The 16,973-nt window shown below is 46.4% G+C and overlaps 2 protein-coding genes across 3 annotated transcripts; one reads left to right on the forward strand and one right to left on the reverse strand.

Annotated features, from left to right (window-relative positions):
- The first annotated feature begins 1,457 nt into the window (after positions 1–1,457).
- On the forward strand, positions 1,458–12,652 carry rsf1b.1 (remodeling and spacing factor 1b, tandem duplicate 1). The gene is made up of 15 exons (XM_061299981.1): positions 1,458–1,649; positions 2,486–2,577; positions 2,691–2,783; positions 2,853–3,058; positions 3,119–3,216; positions 3,394–6,128; positions 9,824–10,066; positions 10,153–10,257; positions 10,330–10,409; positions 10,466–10,520; positions 10,586–10,763; positions 10,833–11,046; positions 11,122–11,324; positions 11,392–11,565; positions 11,722–12,652. The coding sequence occupies exons 1-15, from the start codon at positions 1,496–1,498 to the stop codon at positions 12,150–12,152; spliced, it is 5,061 nt and encodes a 1,686-aa protein (XP_061155965.1). The 5' UTR covers positions 1,458–1,495; the 3' UTR covers positions 12,153–12,652.
- A 152-nt stretch (positions 12,653–12,804) lies between these two features.
- LOC133168426 (aquaporin-11-like) lies at positions 12,805–15,926 on the reverse strand. Of its 2 annotated transcripts, XM_061299989.1 has the most exons (3): positions 15,070–15,835; positions 13,673–13,789; positions 12,805–13,072 (listed from the first exon to the last, which is right to left on the reverse strand). In XM_061299989.1, exons 1-3 carry the CDS (start codon positions 15,659–15,661, stop codon positions 12,972–12,974), a joined length of 810 nt encoding a protein of 269 aa, XP_061155973.1. In that variant the 5' UTR covers positions 15,662–15,835; the 3' UTR covers positions 12,805–12,971. The 2 variants fall into 2 exon arrangements, with proteins under 2 accessions (XP_061155973.1, XP_061155974.1); XM_061299990.1 differs by lacking the exon at positions 13,673–13,789 and having other exon boundaries at positions 15,070–15,926.
- Between the last annotated feature and the right edge of the window lie 1,047 nt (positions 15,927–16,973).

Below are 16,973 nucleotides of genomic sequence, written 5' to 3' on the forward strand. Positions count from 1 at the left end.
TGCGTATTATACATGGGGGCGCACTATACACGGAAAAAAGCGGTAGTTGGATTCAGGAAGAAAGAGCCCAGGTAAACTACCTGATAGTCTTTAAATGAAGCATCCTGAGGTTGACTGATTTTACTGGATATGTTTCTACCGATAGAGACAAAGTAGTTATTGAATTCGTTGGCAAGACCATTATTTCTGATGATGTTGCTTATATTATGATCGTGGTCAGGGAATACAGGAATTTTTTAGCTTCTGTTCAAGACCCTGTTCTGTACTCTCCAAGATTTCCAAGAAGGTTTATCAAGTCGGCAAAATGCTTACTCTTCCGCTTTCTGATAATATGTGTAAGTTTATTACTATAATTAATATATGCATTTTTATTTTTATGGGTTCATTTATGTATCTTTTATATAATTTATTTTTATGCTTAATAGACTTTAATATGCCCTTAGTGATCCATGGATTTTGAGTAGTTCTATTACATTTGATTACTTTCTCAGGAATGGTCCTTTGAATAGAGTCGAATATTTCTTTGGTTAGAGTTTCAAATGCAGCATCAACATCACTACAATCATATATTTCATACCATGTCTTGATCTGCAGGTCCTCACCTAGACGTCGTATGGTTTCTTCATTGAGTATTTTTAATTTTATTGAATGACGAGTAGGTGGGGGCCTAGCAGGGAGGTCAATGAATAATACAATAGGGAAATGATCAGAAATCTCAGAGTACAGTCCCAGAAGTAAGTGTGGCGTTTGTAAGATTTGTGATAAAATTATCAATAACTGACTTAGTTGAGTGAGTGACTCTGGTATAAGCATCTATTGTGGGAAAGAAGGATGAAGAGTGTAATGTGTTTATAGTCATTTTTTGGCTGCATCATCCTTGGAAAGATCAACATTGAAGTCGCCAAGAAGGACACAGCTTTTGTTGTTATCATTTATAGGAAATAATGCTTCCTCCAGTTTGGTCCTAAAGGTTTCGAAATCAGCGTCTGGGGGACGATAGATTATACCAATAATGAGGTTTTTCCTGCTTTTCCCGCTTATTTCAACAAAAAGGGAGTCACTGTGGTTGTCTGCTATGATAATGTCATCACAAATCCTCACGTTGTATGTAGAAGAAATATATAGGCACATTATTTGTATGAGTCATACATGTTGAAAGGATATACATTTTTTAAAATGAATTAATCTTAATTATTTTAGTCAGTTTTAGTAATGTATGTTTATAGCCCCACTGTACAGTATACGTATCTAATCTATTCAATATTTCGGTAGTTTATTAAATAACGTGGACGTTTTCAGCGAGTCGATAAATCATGGTTATTATCATCCGCATCATAGTCATGGTAATAACATGGTTAATGTCAAGGTTGCTGTTTTCTTCGGTGTCCTACCTTCTCTTCCTGTGTTTTATTTTGTCGCCAGCAGCGGAGATGGCGTTGCACGCTCCGCAGACGGCTTGCTCGCTTGACAGCTTGCTGTGGAGGGAAGGAAAAAGATGGCTGCTTCGGCGGCAACGGCGAGTTGCGCCCCTGCCCTGTGTCCCAATTACGCCGTCATTTGCTCCTTTCTGGAGCGTTACGGGGCGCAGCTGGACCTGCCGGAGCTCACCTTCCCGCAGCTGGAGCGATACCTGCGGGACACATCCTCAGGTTAAGGCTCGCAAAAAGAACCGCTGGGATGAGGTGGGGGTGGGGCTAGGGCAGGAGGAGAGACTTCATCGCTGGTACCGAGCTAGCTACGTTAGCAATGCTGTGTTATTGTGTTTCATTCACCTTTACCTCCCCTCTAATGCACATTCAACGAACACGGGCTCTAACATTTGGGAGGATATTGATGCTCATGTGCATGGGCGTGGTTGTTTTGTTGTTAATTTACCGAATTGATCGCGTGTTTGTGGCACTTTTTATGCTCACACCACCACCACCACACACACCACCACCACCACCACACACGCACGCACACACTAAAGCCTTTATTCACCCCTCTGAACACAACACATAGCTAACTCGGCCGTTGAATCGCGTTTTCCGGGTTGCTGCGGAGATGCCGTTTGACGGAAAGCGTCGCGGGCGTTCAAATTGTCTGCCGGGCTGTTTAATGCCAACGAAGGAAGCAGAAAGGCGCAGTTTAATCACTGTTAAAAGACTAAACAAGTGTTGCTTAGCCGCTCCCCTAGATAAGTTCCGGTGCGTGCTAGCAAATTAAAGTAGGCGTAAAAGTGCTTCCGCTGGAGGAGCGATGGAAGCTTGCCTACATTCATGTTGAACACGCCAATGCATAGTAGGTGACATAGTGTAGCGACTATTTAATTTGTTGCAGTTCAACATTTACCAGATACCAATAATAAATAAAGTTCATTCATTCATTCCATACTCAATGGCTATTCGTGCATTCATTTATTTTAACTTGACTGTATTCTCCCTCAGAATATGTTGCTTTGTCGCAATCTGTATTTTTAAAAACAAAAACATTTGTTGTCATCTAGTTGCTAAGTTGCTAGTTGAACTCCACGTCAAGTTGCTGAGAAAGATTGGGAAGTCTGTGTCGGCGGACAGATGGGAAAAATATCTGGTCAAGGTAAAAACAACAAATCCCAAAACATATCTCAGTATTATATTGGAAAAAAAAGATCTAATATCAATAGTATTGTCCTCCCTGGAAGAAGAGGCTGAATGCTTGTTGCATTGCAGATATGCCAAGAGTTCAACACAGCGTGGGCGTGGGAGCTGGAAGAAAAAGGCTACAAGAGCATGACAATGGAGAGCAAGACAGCCATCCTCAAAGTAAACAAAGCATCACACCAATTCCACAAAAGCCTTGAGTTTCCAATGTGTATTATTTGGCCTGTCCAGTATCTGTGCGAGAGCCAGTTCGATGACAACCTGAAGTTCAAGAACGTCATCAATGAGGACGACCCGGACAAGATGCGTCTGCAGCCCATTGGCCGCGATAAAGATGGCCAGATGTACTGGTTTCAGCTGGACTGGGACAACAACGTCCGCCTCTATGTGGAGGAGCAGGACGACTTGGACGGCACCTCATGGAAGTGCATTGTCAGGTACAAGGACAAGGAGGCGGCGGTATTCACTTGACATTGACATTTGCTTCTTTCTCGCAGAGATCGCAACGACTTGGCGCAAGTGGTGGCTCTGCTAAAGACGTACATTGATCCCGAACTCCTGAAGAGAGACACCAAAAGTGAAAAGGGGAAAGCAGGTCAACGCTTGCTTGCTTATTATTTTGAGAAAAATTCACATTGAATTTCTACAGCTTAGGCAGCAAATTCCAAAACGTTGACATTACAACTGCTCGGAAACAGACACAGATCCATAAATTAATTAGATTAAAAAAAACACGTTTGAAAATGAACAAACCTGAGCTTTTTATTTTCAGCTGAAGTAAAGGAAGATGAAAGCTCATCAGATGAGGACATGAAAGATTCCACCACCAGAGTGGCCTTCGAGATGTCCCCAAAGACGGAGAACAACGGAAAATCGCATCACACTGCTGAGCTCAAATCAGAGACATCTGATATCAAATCGTCAGTGAACGGTGTAGCAGAAGCTCTGCCGGAGCAGTCCCTGGATCGTAGTTTAGTCAACAAAGTCCAGAGCATCAAAGAAGAGACGCTAGACAGGTCCGAAGTCGAGACGGAGACACAGGCCGCCCCCAACAACTTAGACGAGATCCAACAGATGCAGCAAGCCAAGATCCCGCTGAAGAAAAGAGGCATGAAGTTCGCGCCATTTTCTCAGCAGAAGGACCCCGTAAAAGACGTGCCCGCGTGCGAACAGACGCGTGGTGTCGGTGACCACATCAACGGTGAATCAGAGCCCGCGTTGGAGGCCCGCCTCCAGCCCTGCTTCGATCCAAATGAATCAGCATCCACAAAGGTACAGAAGGAATCCTGCTCTCCGGACAATGTCACACAGAAAGCGGCAGCCGCATCTCGCCCAGAGAGAGCGGATGACAAATTGTACGACCACCGACGAGACGGCAATTTAACAAAGCCCAAACCAGCAGATGCCAACACACAGTTTTCTGTGGAGGACAACATGGACCCATCCAAAAAGGAGAAATCAAATGATGAGGTCGCAGCCAAAGGCCATCATTCAAATGACACAGAACAAAACAAAGGAAAAGCGGACAGCCAAGAAACAAGGAGCGAGAATCAAGCGGATAGACCGCAAGCTGCTGAGGACCAATCGTCCAACGACGACTGCGCTGCGGGGAGTCAAGACTCAGAGAAGCTTGCGAGGCCCGAATTGCAAGAATCCTCGGAGTCGACGGTCATAAGGGCCTTCGCTGTAGACTTGCGCCAGGAGAAGGCCGTCGACAGGGGTGCAAAAGCCACTGGACCTTCGGGGGCTAACTCCCAAAGGCCAAGCCAGTCGGACGCCACCTGCCCGCTTGCGATGGACTGCTTGGCATCCGAATGGGCAGAAGAAGCAGCCATCGCTGCCCAACCTGACTGGGAAGAGCCACAAAAAGAATGCAATACACTTGCGCCTAAAGCCCCCTACGACTCAGTCGCCGTAGAACCTGAGCGGCTATCATCACAAAACAAAGACATAGACACAGAGAAAACACTCCCATGTCCAGAGGACAAAAGTGAAAATGCAACTGGAAAAAACTCCTCTGATCTATCCAAATCGACAAAAGCGGCTGGCAATCACAATACGGAACAGAATACTGCAGCCGCTCTGAACAAACGCGAGGAAGACCAGTTTGATAAAGAATCGGAAAATGCCAACCGAGTTCTGCCAGACGTCCAACTTGAATGTCAAGAAAGCAGAAGGGAATCAACCCGTTCCAAAGTCGCCACCACGTCGGAAAACGACACTTGTGATGCATCGTTGAAAACGGGGCTTCAAAGCGGGACCCGAAAAGGCCACATGGAGCCTGTGCCCACAAGCGCTGATCCGCCGCCGAGTCGGGAGCCGACCCAAAGCAAATCCAAGAGTGAGTCTGAAAACTGTGAGCCCAAAAGTCTCACAGCAAGGGCTCAACTGGCAGAGAAACTGGATGAAAAATGGCACCACGCAGAGATTGACCGTCAAAAGGATTCTAAAAGCCAGGAACTCTCCAAAAGGAAAGAAGAGTTCAAAACACTCAACTCCACTGACACAACTGAAGAAAATGACGCCGGGGCAAGAGAAGACGCCAGCAAGGTGTCTCAAAGCAACAATGAGAAAGAATCCAATAAGGAGGCCCAAGCAGAACAGCTCCCCAGAACAACAGAGAGAAGCGCACACGTTGGATCTAAAACAACCAAAGTCGGTGACGGAAAAGCCAGCCACAAACACACAATGAAAAGCCAGCCACAGATCAGCGATGCCACCAAAAGCCACAAAGAGGAGAGCGCACCAGAGAGCACCACACTTCAACACCAAAGCGAGTCCCAAACGGGAAAACTTTGCAGAAGCGAACAGAACAAAGCCAAAGCCGACCACCATACTGAGGCGACACAAGAGAGCCACGGCAAAAGTCCAGCAAGAACACCGCAAGACCAAAGCCATCATCACGACTCCAGGAAACAGAGCGGCCACCCAGCTCCGCCGGACACAGGGTGCCGAGAAAGTAAAAAGGCTCAACCTGTTCCCCAACACAACAAAACCATTCATCCCATGTTGGCGCTGGAAGGATGTGACGGCGAGGTTCTGGCACAAAGTTGGCCAGCGGGGGACAAAAGCAAGGTGGCGAGCCAGCAAAGCCAGGACCAGAAAGAGGCGGAGCCAACCAAGTCCCAGATTTTGCCAAAGTGTCAAAGTGAAAAGCTTTCTGCGGCGGCACAGGCGCAAGCCGGGGCAGCTCACAGCAGAAGTGAGGGAGAAGAGTCCGACAAAGAGGCGGCCATTGGTGCCCGGACAAGAGTCTCAACGGCGGCGGCGGCGGCCCACCGACGCTGGTTCAAACTCCAACAGGAGGAGCAGCGAGGTGACTCAGAGTCTGACTCCAACGCGGGTGGCGTGTCTTTGAGACGCTCGCCCCGGATAGCCAGACCCGCGCAAAAGGCACTCCGAGACAAGAAGGTCGAGAAGCCTCGCGAGAAACAAGAAGAAGTGGAGGAGGTTGCGAGGAAGCCCAGAGACAAGAAGGTGGACCAGGATGGTCATCCCAAGCCAAAGGTGAGTTTGCCTCCTCAGCTTTCTGTTTTCAACGCAAATGGGTGGCCAACGACCGTCTGGCTTGAAATCAAACCAGTGGTTCCATTTTGGGCTTTATGATGGTTTTTTTTTGTTTGATTTTTTTCATCTAAACCAGGGGTCACCAAACTACGGCAAACTACCGTTTAATCCGGCCCGCCAACCCTGAACAAATTGTATTATTAAACTCGGGGAAGCGCTCGCCTGCGCATTTACTACCGGAAGCCGTGTCAGAAAGCTCGGTGCACACTCACAAGTGCGTGTACGAACGCAGTAGTACGGACATGGCGCACTCGCGCTCTATTTGTATCAGTCCCGAATTTAGAGCGCGGGCTGTGACGACAGCATTCTTGTAATTCGCGCGCTGAGCTTTCAGAGAGATTCTGCTCTGACAACTGAGCTGAACTTTTATCAGTTAAGATTGTGCATGGCACAACAGAAAGTTAATGTTCCATGGCTTTTTTTTCTATGAAGAACCCAGAGAGAGTTATTTAGTTATTATTTACCGTTTTTTTTCCTTGTATAATGCGCAAAATTTAACTAATTTATTGTCCTAATATCTGGGGTGCGCATTATACATGGGTACAAAAAAACTAATTTTTTTTATTTTTTAAATTTTTTATTTTATTTTATTTTTTTAAGAAAGTCATGGTACAACAAAACCAACAACAGGACTGACCGACAAAGACGTGGAACAAAAAGACAGGGTGACATTACCAAAGACAGGAACAGAAACCAAACAGACATCATGACATCATCCGACGGTGAGCGAGGGGCAGACAGGACTTAAATACAGAACATTACATTAATTGAGGTGACACAGGAAGAGAGGGGCGACGCGAACAGAAACTATGGCAACCTAGACACATAGCAAAACTGGGGACGAGACATGACAAATCTCCCTCAAAATCAAACTTGAAATCACCTTTCTTCTTGTTTGTTGTCAATCGCGCATCGCATTCAGCCATCCTGCCCAACACACTTAGTCAGTAAAATTCATAATTGACGACACATCGTTTGATGCGATGGTGCAATCCTTGATAGTGTGTTATTATGATAGTATGACTGCACATGCGCACTATGGATCCGATGCGCAGAACGGATGCGCAAGACACGTCAGCTATATAAAGAGCGAGAGTTGTTTTCTTCCTATTAGTTTCAATTCACGGTTTAATTAGCAGTTTCAATCAGCAAATAACAAAATGCGTATTATAGGTAATATTTTATTTCACAACACTTAGCCTTGTTCCTTTCGTCTCTGCTGTTCACTTCAAACACGCTCCATACGACCGCAATGCTCTCGTATCAGACGCTTGCTCGATCACCTGCTCGTTTGCTGTCTGTCACAATGTACCCTACACAAATCCGAAACATTTGTTGCAGCTCCGAGTCACGACGAGGGGCAAGTTTTGGTTTCCAAGGGTGTTTTTATTCCTCTTCAACGTCTCTCCCATACAGAGCCGCCTTTTTCACGTCCGCACGCCTTTTTCAAATGTGCGCACTGAGCGCGGTGGTGCCTTTATGGGCAGTCGGAGAAATCAACGCCAACAAAAGAAATTACATCCAGCCTAGTTAAGACTATACCAAAGACTATAAAAATGGGACCCATTGCCTCCCTGCGTGTGTGACGATCATTGGGACTTAAAAAAATAAAAATAAAAAAAAATTAATTTTTTATTATTTTTTTTAAATTGGGTGCGTATTATACATGAGTACAGGCTTTTTTCCAGCATCAACATGCTATTTTTAGGGTGCGTATTATACATGGGGGCGCATTATACACGGAAAAAAACGGTATTTCCTGTTTTTTCTGTGAAGAACTCAGAGAGGGTTATTTGTTTCCTGACTTTTTTTCTGTAAAGAACCTGGAAAGGGTTATTAAATAACCGTTATTTGGTTATGTGTGGCTTTCTGGAAAACAATAAAAATTTTAAGCTCCCCTACGATCGTCACACTTTTTCTGTTACTAACTGACACCGGCCCCCCATCAGAGAAGGGAAACGTTATGTGGCCCTCACAGGAAAAAGTTTGGGGACCCCTGATGTAAACCATTTTAAGAAAGCAATTTTGGTGCTGAAATTTCACTCAGGATGTTAAAACTTGTCAATGTTCAAAATGACACCAAGCTGCAATTTTAAACCATTGCAGTGAGATGTCATTTAATACTAAAACGCATATAAATAACACATTGATCAAATTGATTCCCATTATAAATCACAATTTTTATGATGCATGACAACAAAAACTTTGTTCGGAGGTCTTACACTACCTTAGCCACCAGATGGCGCCAAAGACTTTCCCTTGCACAGCAATGCATAGTAGGGGTGTAAATCGCGGGTTTTGTCACGATACAATATCATAGATACAAAGAAGTACGATACGATATTTGCCGATATCTTAAAGCCTGCTGTGATTCATTCATGATACATCACGATATAGTGCTCTACGATCGATATAGAACAATATCCTGATTTATAACGATTCATACGCAAAATCAGCAAGGTACTGCAAACTTTTTATTTAGGAAATTACAAGAGTATTGTAGTATATAAAGTGCTTATTTTAACACTGAACTTCATCAAATTCCTATATTTTTCTTCATATAAGTAAAGAAAAATTAATCTCTTTTTTTGTAATACCATTAACTTTAAAGTGCATTACTGAACTATTTAATTACAAAATGATGGATGTAGCTCGTTTAGAGTTTTTACTGAGCATTTGGGGGGAAAATGTGCTCACGGAGGGCGTTGTGTCCGTGTTGTTTTCGCTGCCGCTGCTTGAGGGAGAGATGTGATTTTTCTTTAAATGTGCGGCGAGATTTGTGGTGTTCCCTGAATATTTGATCACTGCATGGCAGGATTTACAAACTGCATGTGTCTTGTCTGTTGAGCCATCGTTTCTTTGGATTCCAAAGTGCTTCCAAACGAATGACTTGAAGCCCAAAGGGGAGCGAATTTCCTCATCTTCTCGGACACTAGCCATAGCACCAGCCCAGGAGCCACGTAGTTGTCGGCTCCCCTTTCGCGTGCCTGCTGTGTGTGTGTGTGTGTGTGCGCGCGCGTGTGGGTGCGTGTCTGCGAGAGAGAGAGTGCATGAGTGTCTGGAGTTTGTCTGTGTGTGTCTTCCGCCACACAAAGACGCTATATATAGACGCTCGATGAACCAATCAGAGGATATTATGTTTTACGTCGACCGGGGCGGTAAACTAATCAGACGACTGGATGTAATACGTAGAGGAGTACCACCACCATTGATAAATAAATACTACTGTTTGTGCAAATCTGTAAAGTTGTTTTGTGTGGCTTCCGCCACTCAGAGACGTAATAAACAGGCGTAATATGTAGCACCCGATGAACGAATCAGAGGACATTACGTTTTACGTAGATTGGGGCGGTAAACCAATCAGAGGACTTCACCTAAGATTAGAGTACATACCTCCACCGCCATTGATAAATAAATACAATCGTTTGTGCAAAGAAAAGAGCATTAGGACCCTCTAAAATGGCATAGACCAGGGGTGTCAAACTCCTTTCCTCGGGGGCCGAATCCCTACATGTTTTCCAAGTTTCCCTCGTTAAACACTTTTAGTACGGTGCATCCTTTGGTCGTGAAAATACGGTAGTTTTTTTTAATATTCCACGACGGTTTAAGTCATCCTCCTGTGTTGCGGTGTCAAGGGGCGAAAACGGCGAAAAGCCCGCTGGTCCAACATGCACGGCCACCACAAAAGGAAAAGCTCCAACGATGACGACGAGTCGGCTGAGGACAGCGAGGAAGAAGAGGACGACAGTGACGAGGACTACAAGGTGGAGCGAGGAGCCAAGAGGCGCCGAGGTGCTTCAGACTCGTTCTCGGACGACGACCTGCCGCCCAACGATGACCCCTGCAAACATTGTGGGCTCCCCAACCACCCAGAGCTGGTGAGCCCGTGTCGCTGGCTGGCTCTTTGGTAGAAAGCAGACAGGCGCAAGGATGCAAGTTTTGCCATCCTGTTTTGCGCACGCAGATCTTACTGTGCGATTGGTGCGACAGTGGCTACCACACGGCCTGCCTGAGGCCACCCCTCATGCTCATCCCTGACGGAGAGTGGTTTTGCCCACCCTGCCAGCACGTACGTTTTTGGCAGCGCTTGCGCAAGCTTCGCTTGTCTTTGCCTCTAAAGCCAGACTGGCCGCATCTGCAGAAAAAGTTGTGTGACAACCTGGAGGAGCAGCTGCTGAACCTCGACGCCGCCTTGAAGAGGAAACAGCGGGCTGAGAGAAGGTAAAGTTACGCCGCCGCATCTCGTTGCCGTCGGGCCTCACCTTTCCCCTTTCCAGGAAGGAGCGGCTCATTTATGTCGGAATCAGCGTGGAAAACATCATCGCGCCCTCAGTAAGGAAGCGCCGAGACCGCCAAAGCCACCGTCGTGGCGTCCTGATTTTGCTCTCTGCGCTCAGACCGAGTTGGAAGAGGAGAAGCAAGAGGTGATGGTGAAGGAGAAGGAGGTCAAGCGAAGGAGGAGCTGGGGGCGTCGCTCCACCAGGGCTAAGAAGAACATTAGCTATAGATTTGACGAGTTTGACGAGGCCATCGAAGGGGCCATCGAAGAGGACGTCAAGGAAGCCGAGGGAGGAGGTGAGCCAAATTGCGCCGAAAGCGTCAGCAAGGGCCAAATCCCAAAGGCATCAATGGCTCGCTCGGCAGGCGCTGGTCGCGGCAAAGACATGGCCAACATCACGGGGGGCAAGGACATGGGCGCCATCATCCAGTCAGCGGAGGGCAAGGAGAAAAGTCGGGCTCCTCGGCCCGAAGCCACCCGGCTCAAGAAGAAGCGGCGGCATCGCCGCCTCAACGATCTGGACAGCGAAAGCACCATGGACGACGACGAGAGCGAGGACGAGTTCTGCCTCAGTGAAAGGTAAAGCAGGACTAATGGGCGCCTGAGCCGCAAAAAAATACTGACTATGGGGCACACTCTCAAATGGGCCTCCAGCTCAGAGGAAGACTTTGCCGTGTCCGACAATGAGACGGCCGCCGAGAGCGACTCTGACGGCAGCGGCAAACAGCGCTCAGCCGAGTCCCGTGCCAAGGACTTGTCAGCGCGCCGCCGTGGCTCCCGAAGGCGCCACAGACCCAAAGGCTACTCGGACGACGAGGAAGTGGAGACTGACGAGGACGACGAAGAGGAGGAAATGGGTATGAGCCACGCGCATGCGCCAGCCGTCCGCGAGGCGCCTTGGTCACTAAGGACGCATCTCCGCAGCGAGCCAAGGCTCCAGCAACTACAGCGACCTGGACGTGAGCCGGCGACGCTCCAGGCGGAGTCACAAGGCGCACGTAAACTACCACGAGACGTCAGAGTCGGACGGATCCCGGGCTGGAAGCCACCGGGAGAAAAACAAACCTGGACGACGGCCGGACAGCTCGGAAAGCGAAGGTACAGATAATGGCAAAAGTCAGGATTAATCAACCCTTTGTTTGTTTGTTTGTTTGTTTGTTTTTACTTGGCTGAGGGGACTGCCAGGTAAGAGGCAAGTAAAGTGGCTTCTAATACATCATATTGGTCCAAACATTACCTTTTCTTGGTCGGCAGCGAGCTTCTCCGGAGATTCCGAGGACGTTGCCAATGAGCGGCCAACCCGACGGTGGCTTGACTCCTCTGAAGATGAGCTAAGGGAGTCTGGGAAGCAGCGTGCACATTGCCTGGCCCTGAAACGCCGGAAAGGGTCCGAAGAGGAAGACTCGGAACACGGCTCGGACGACTCCACGGAGGAGGACCGGCCTGTCCGGAAACGGGTCAACCGCATCGACTCAGACGACGACGAGGAGGCCGAGGGCAAGGCCGAGGGCAAGGCCGAGGGCAAGGCCGAGGAGAAGGTTCGGGAGGAGAAGAAGGTGTCCGAGAAGGCAACTGAGCTGTCGGAGCGCAACAGTGGACAGGCCGCCAAGGAGGACGAAGACGAAGATGACCTGCTGGGCGTCACTGACCTCGTGGACTATGTCTGCAATAATGAACAGTTGTAAAGAAAACCAAATCGTCGTGTACCATTTCCATTATTTTTATATTCCTCTTAATATTATCCTGCGTCAAAACAAAAAGGTCCAGCTCGCCCATTCCTTGCGCAGCTCCCGTTTTAATTTGGCGGGGTGCCAAAATACCACTCCCTCGTTTTTATACGTGGCGTTATGCATATATGTGAAGGTGTGAAAAATGAAATGACTCGTTTTTTGTATATTGTATACAAAATCACTTGAACTACCATCTGTTGAATGGTTGTTTTTTTACGTTTTGAGAGTAAAACAATCTCAATTGCGTTTGTTTTTTGGACACAGTGGGTTGAGCGCATCATTTTCCATAACTAAGGAAAAGACTGAGTGGATTCTCTTGGCTATTACCTCAGAACGAACATGAGAAGAAGCCCCCCCAACCCCATCCTTCAGGATCAAACCAAGCTGACCCTTGTTTGCAATTGCTATTTCTTACAAGCATTTGTCATAATAAAATTGGAATAATGTGGCTTTAATTGGAATAATGTGGCTTTAATTGGGAGACTTTATTGCGCCAGCTATGGTCAGCATTTTCCGGTTTGTTTTAACATGCTAAGCTAAAGCAATTAGTCTTCAAACAGTGCCTCGTGGCAAAAATAATGTTTCTCCTCGCTCACACATACACGTGTGAGATTTTTGCAAAGCGTTTAATCCAAAGTCGAAAGCCAAAGTCAAAGCCATGTCTGTTTGCGGTGCTACGGTGCAAAGGTGACATTGTGTAACAGCCTCACACGGTTCGCGGCAACAGTGTTCGTCCAAGTCGTATTTGGATGCAGCGCTCAAGCCAACATTGGCCTACTGCGATTTCCGCTCGCTGTCGGCGCCTCGGCCCACGGTGTGCGTCCCACGGACGAATGGAAGGATCTTCTCGAAGAAAAGGATTGAGCTGGCGACGCCTGCGGGCAACCACACAACTGCAAAGTTATTCAACAGTGGGGAAAAAAACCCGACAGAAAAACAAATAATTAGGGATGCACCGAAATAAAAATTCTTGGCCGAAACCGAAAACCAAAAATGAGGAAACCAAGGCCGAAAACCGAAACATCAAAAGAAATGATTGTCAGTTATTAGAACCACAGCATTTATGGATTTATTTATATTATATTAATATTATCTTTATAATATTAATATTATTATCATATTATTTATATTTATTTATATATGTATATTGTATTTATATAGCATTTATTTTCAGCATTGCATGTTTTGCAAATCGCTATCCGTGGGTCTTTCTCTGAGATAGTGAAATCAGTCCACACCGCAGACATGCTGGCTCTTATCCCGTTTTCCCGCGTGCTGGCTGCGCTGTTTGCTCACTTCATCACAAGTTTCGGCCGTGTTGTTTCGGTGATTTAGGTCTTTCGGCCAAAAACCGAAAATGCACTTTTGGGTCATTTTCGGCCGAAAATTTCCGGTGGCCGAATTTTCGGTGCATCCCTACAAATAATGCTCCGTTCATCTTGTGAACAAGCTAATGAGCTGTTAGCCAAGTGTACCCAAGGCAGGTCCCAACCAGTAAACAAAGCAGTATTCCAGGTATGTGTGGCCGCTGCAGGGGAAGTTGATGGAGAAGGCCAGGACCGGGTTAAACAGGGCCCCTGAAATGCTTCCCCCTCAAAAGGAAAACAAGAGAGCCTCGCTAATATTTACGCACAGCAAATATTGTCATGCAACAAAGTTTATATCTTGTCATTCCAACAAAATTACAAGAGGAAAACTGAACTTTTATAAAAACAAGCAAACAGCTTATCAAGTAAACGACATTTGGTTGGATTACGTTGTGCAGATTGATCAAGAAAATAGTTGTACGAAGTTCATCTTGTTCATCTTTTTAATCACTTCACTGGTTCTTTTATATCAAACAAATTATTTTAGGTGCATTAGTGACACTGATGAAGGCGGAAGAAACCGCCGAAACATGTCAGGTAATGCACCTAAAATAATTTGTTTAATATAAAAGAACCAGTTAAGTGATCAAGAAAATGTTTCACATTACATTTTGGAGCTTGATCAAGAAAATGTTCCACATGACATCTAGCCTTGCTTCCTCTCTGAGAGCTTTGTATTTATTTTTGGCAGTATGTCCATTAAATGTGAACCTGTTTACTAGGGGTGTAACGATACATCGATATAATGCTCTACGATTTATTGGCATCGATGCTAAACGTAAACATCGATTTATATCGCCGTGTTTGACCTCGGATCTTAGACGCAACTTTATTTTGAAATCCAGTTCATTGTTGCTTGCTTCCGCTTTCCGGGAGCAGTGCGCCCGGCGTTGTTGTGTTGTGAGCAGAGCAGGCACGTGAAAGGGGAGTCGACAACTAGTACGCTGCTCCTGGGCTGGTGCTATGGCTAGTGTCCAAAAAGACGAGGAAATTTGCTCCCCTTTAGACTTCAAGTCATTCGTTTGGAAGCACTTTGGATTCCAAAGAAAAGATGGCTCAACCGACAAGACACGTGCAGTTTGTAAATCCTGCCATGCGGTGATCAAATATTCAGGGAGCACAAATCAAAGTTCAGTGTTAAAATAAGCACTTTGTATACTGCAAGACTCTTGTAATTTCCTAAATAAAGAGTTTGCAGTACCTTGTTGATTTTGCGTTTGAATTGTTATAAATCAGGATATTGTTCTATATTTTTTATTTAAAAAAATATCGATCGTAGAGCACTATATCGTGATATATCGTGAATGAATCGCAGCAGGCTCTAAGATATCGGCAAATATCGTATCGTAGTTCTTTGTATCGATGTTGTATCGTATCTTGCCAAAACCCGTGATTTACACCCCTACTGTTTACCCGTTGCACACTTTGTCATCTTTTTCTTTATGGAATATTTTTTTGTTCAAGAGGACTTCAGGCATGTAGCAAGTGACGTGAGCAGAACCCACCTGCGTATCCCAGCGCCGTTATGAGCGCTGCAAAAACGTAGACACGCAGTTTGTCGTCCACCTTGTGAATGTGAAGGGCCGCCGTCTGGACGGCGAAGGCGCAGGCGAGCTCCACGGCGGCGGCCTCCAGCACGGTGCCACCGAGCTGATCGAAGCACCTGAAGCCGAAGCGCCGGTGGAGAACATGGACTTCCGCCAGCCCCAGCGACCACACACAGAGCGTGGCGTAGCGCGCGGCCAGCGCGGAGAAGAACTGGCCGACGACGAACGCCAAGGCCGCGCTGCCTTGGTAGGTCCCCCGGTAAAAGCGCTCCACCACGCCGCAGGGATTACACGAAGCTCCGCGGAAGGACATCAAGTGGACGACCGTGATGGCATAGCCCAGCGTCAGGCCGTAGGCCGGCTCCAGCCCCGCTGAGTCCGCCAGAAGCTTGAGTTCGTGCGTGCAGCAGCAAAGCTGGAAGGTGGACGCTGCCTCCAGCGCCAGAGCTCCGGCGGCTCCCCGGAGGCAGCGAGCAGCCGCGCGGCGGACAAGCTCGCAAAGGAGCACTGCGCCCGCCAACGCCGCCACGGAGATCCACATGTCGTCCATTCCCCTCTGCAGCCTGCCGTCCGCGCAGGGGCCGCTTCCAAAGTTGCCCGCCGCCGATCGGCAGGCAGCGCATACTAACTAGCTCAACTCTTCCCCACGCCGGAGCACTTCCTCCTCCCACTTGACAATCTTGAAAAAGTCACGCCAAAGTACTTTCACGTGTGACGGAAGTGAGGCGCAGACTTTCAAACTAAAATTTGAACTTACATTACGGTGGGCGGTTTAACAACCATCCATCCAACCATCCATCCAACCATCTATCCATCCAACCACCCAACCATACATCCACCCAACCATACATACATCCAACCATACATACATCCAACCATACATACATACATACATACATACTAGGGGTGTAAATCGCGGGTTTTGTCACGATACGATATAATATCGATATAAAGAACTACGATACGATATTTGCCGATATCTTAAAGCCTGCTGCGATTCATTCACGATATATCGCGATATAGTGCTCTACGATCGATATTTTTTTTTTTTTAGTAAAAAATATATAACAATATCCTGATTTATAACAATTCATACGCGAAATCAACAAGGCAATGCAAACTCTTTATTTAGGAAATTACAAGAGTATTGTAGTATACAAATTGCTTACTTTAACACTGAACTTTGATGTCGTGTTTTTTCTTTAAATGTGCGGCGAGATTTGTGCTCCCTGAATATTTGATCACCGCATGGCAGGATTTACAAACTGCACGTGTCTTGGCCGTTGAGCCATCTTTTCTTTGGAATCCAAAGTGCTTCCAAACGAATGACTTGAAGCCTAAAGGGGAGCAAATTTCCTCGTCTTTTTGGACACTAGCCATAGCACCAGCCCAGGAGCAGCGGACTAGTTGTCCCCTCCCCTTTCACGCGCGTGCTCTGCTCACAACACAACAACGCCGGAAAGAGGAAGCAAGCAACAATGAACTGGATTTCAAAATAAAGTCGCGTCTAATGTCCGAGGTCAAACACGGCGATATAAATCGATGTTTACCTTTAGCATCGATACCAATAAATCGTAGAGCATTATATCGATTAATCGATGTGTATCGATGTATCGTTACACCCCTAATACATACATACATACATACATACATACATACATACATACATACATACATACATACATACATACATACATACATACATACATACATACATACATACATACATACATACATACATACATACATACATACATACATACATACATACATACATACATACATACATACATACATACATACATACATACATACATACATACATTCATACATGCATACATGCATACATGCATGCATGCATG

Source organism: Syngnathus typhle, linkage group LG15 (genome assembly GCF_033458585.1).
Source record: "Syngnathus typhle isolate RoL2023-S1 ecotype Sweden linkage group LG15, RoL_Styp_1.0, whole genome shotgun sequence".
NCBI classification, from domain to species: Eukaryota; Metazoa; Chordata; class Actinopteri; order Syngnathiformes; family Syngnathidae; genus Syngnathus; species Syngnathus typhle.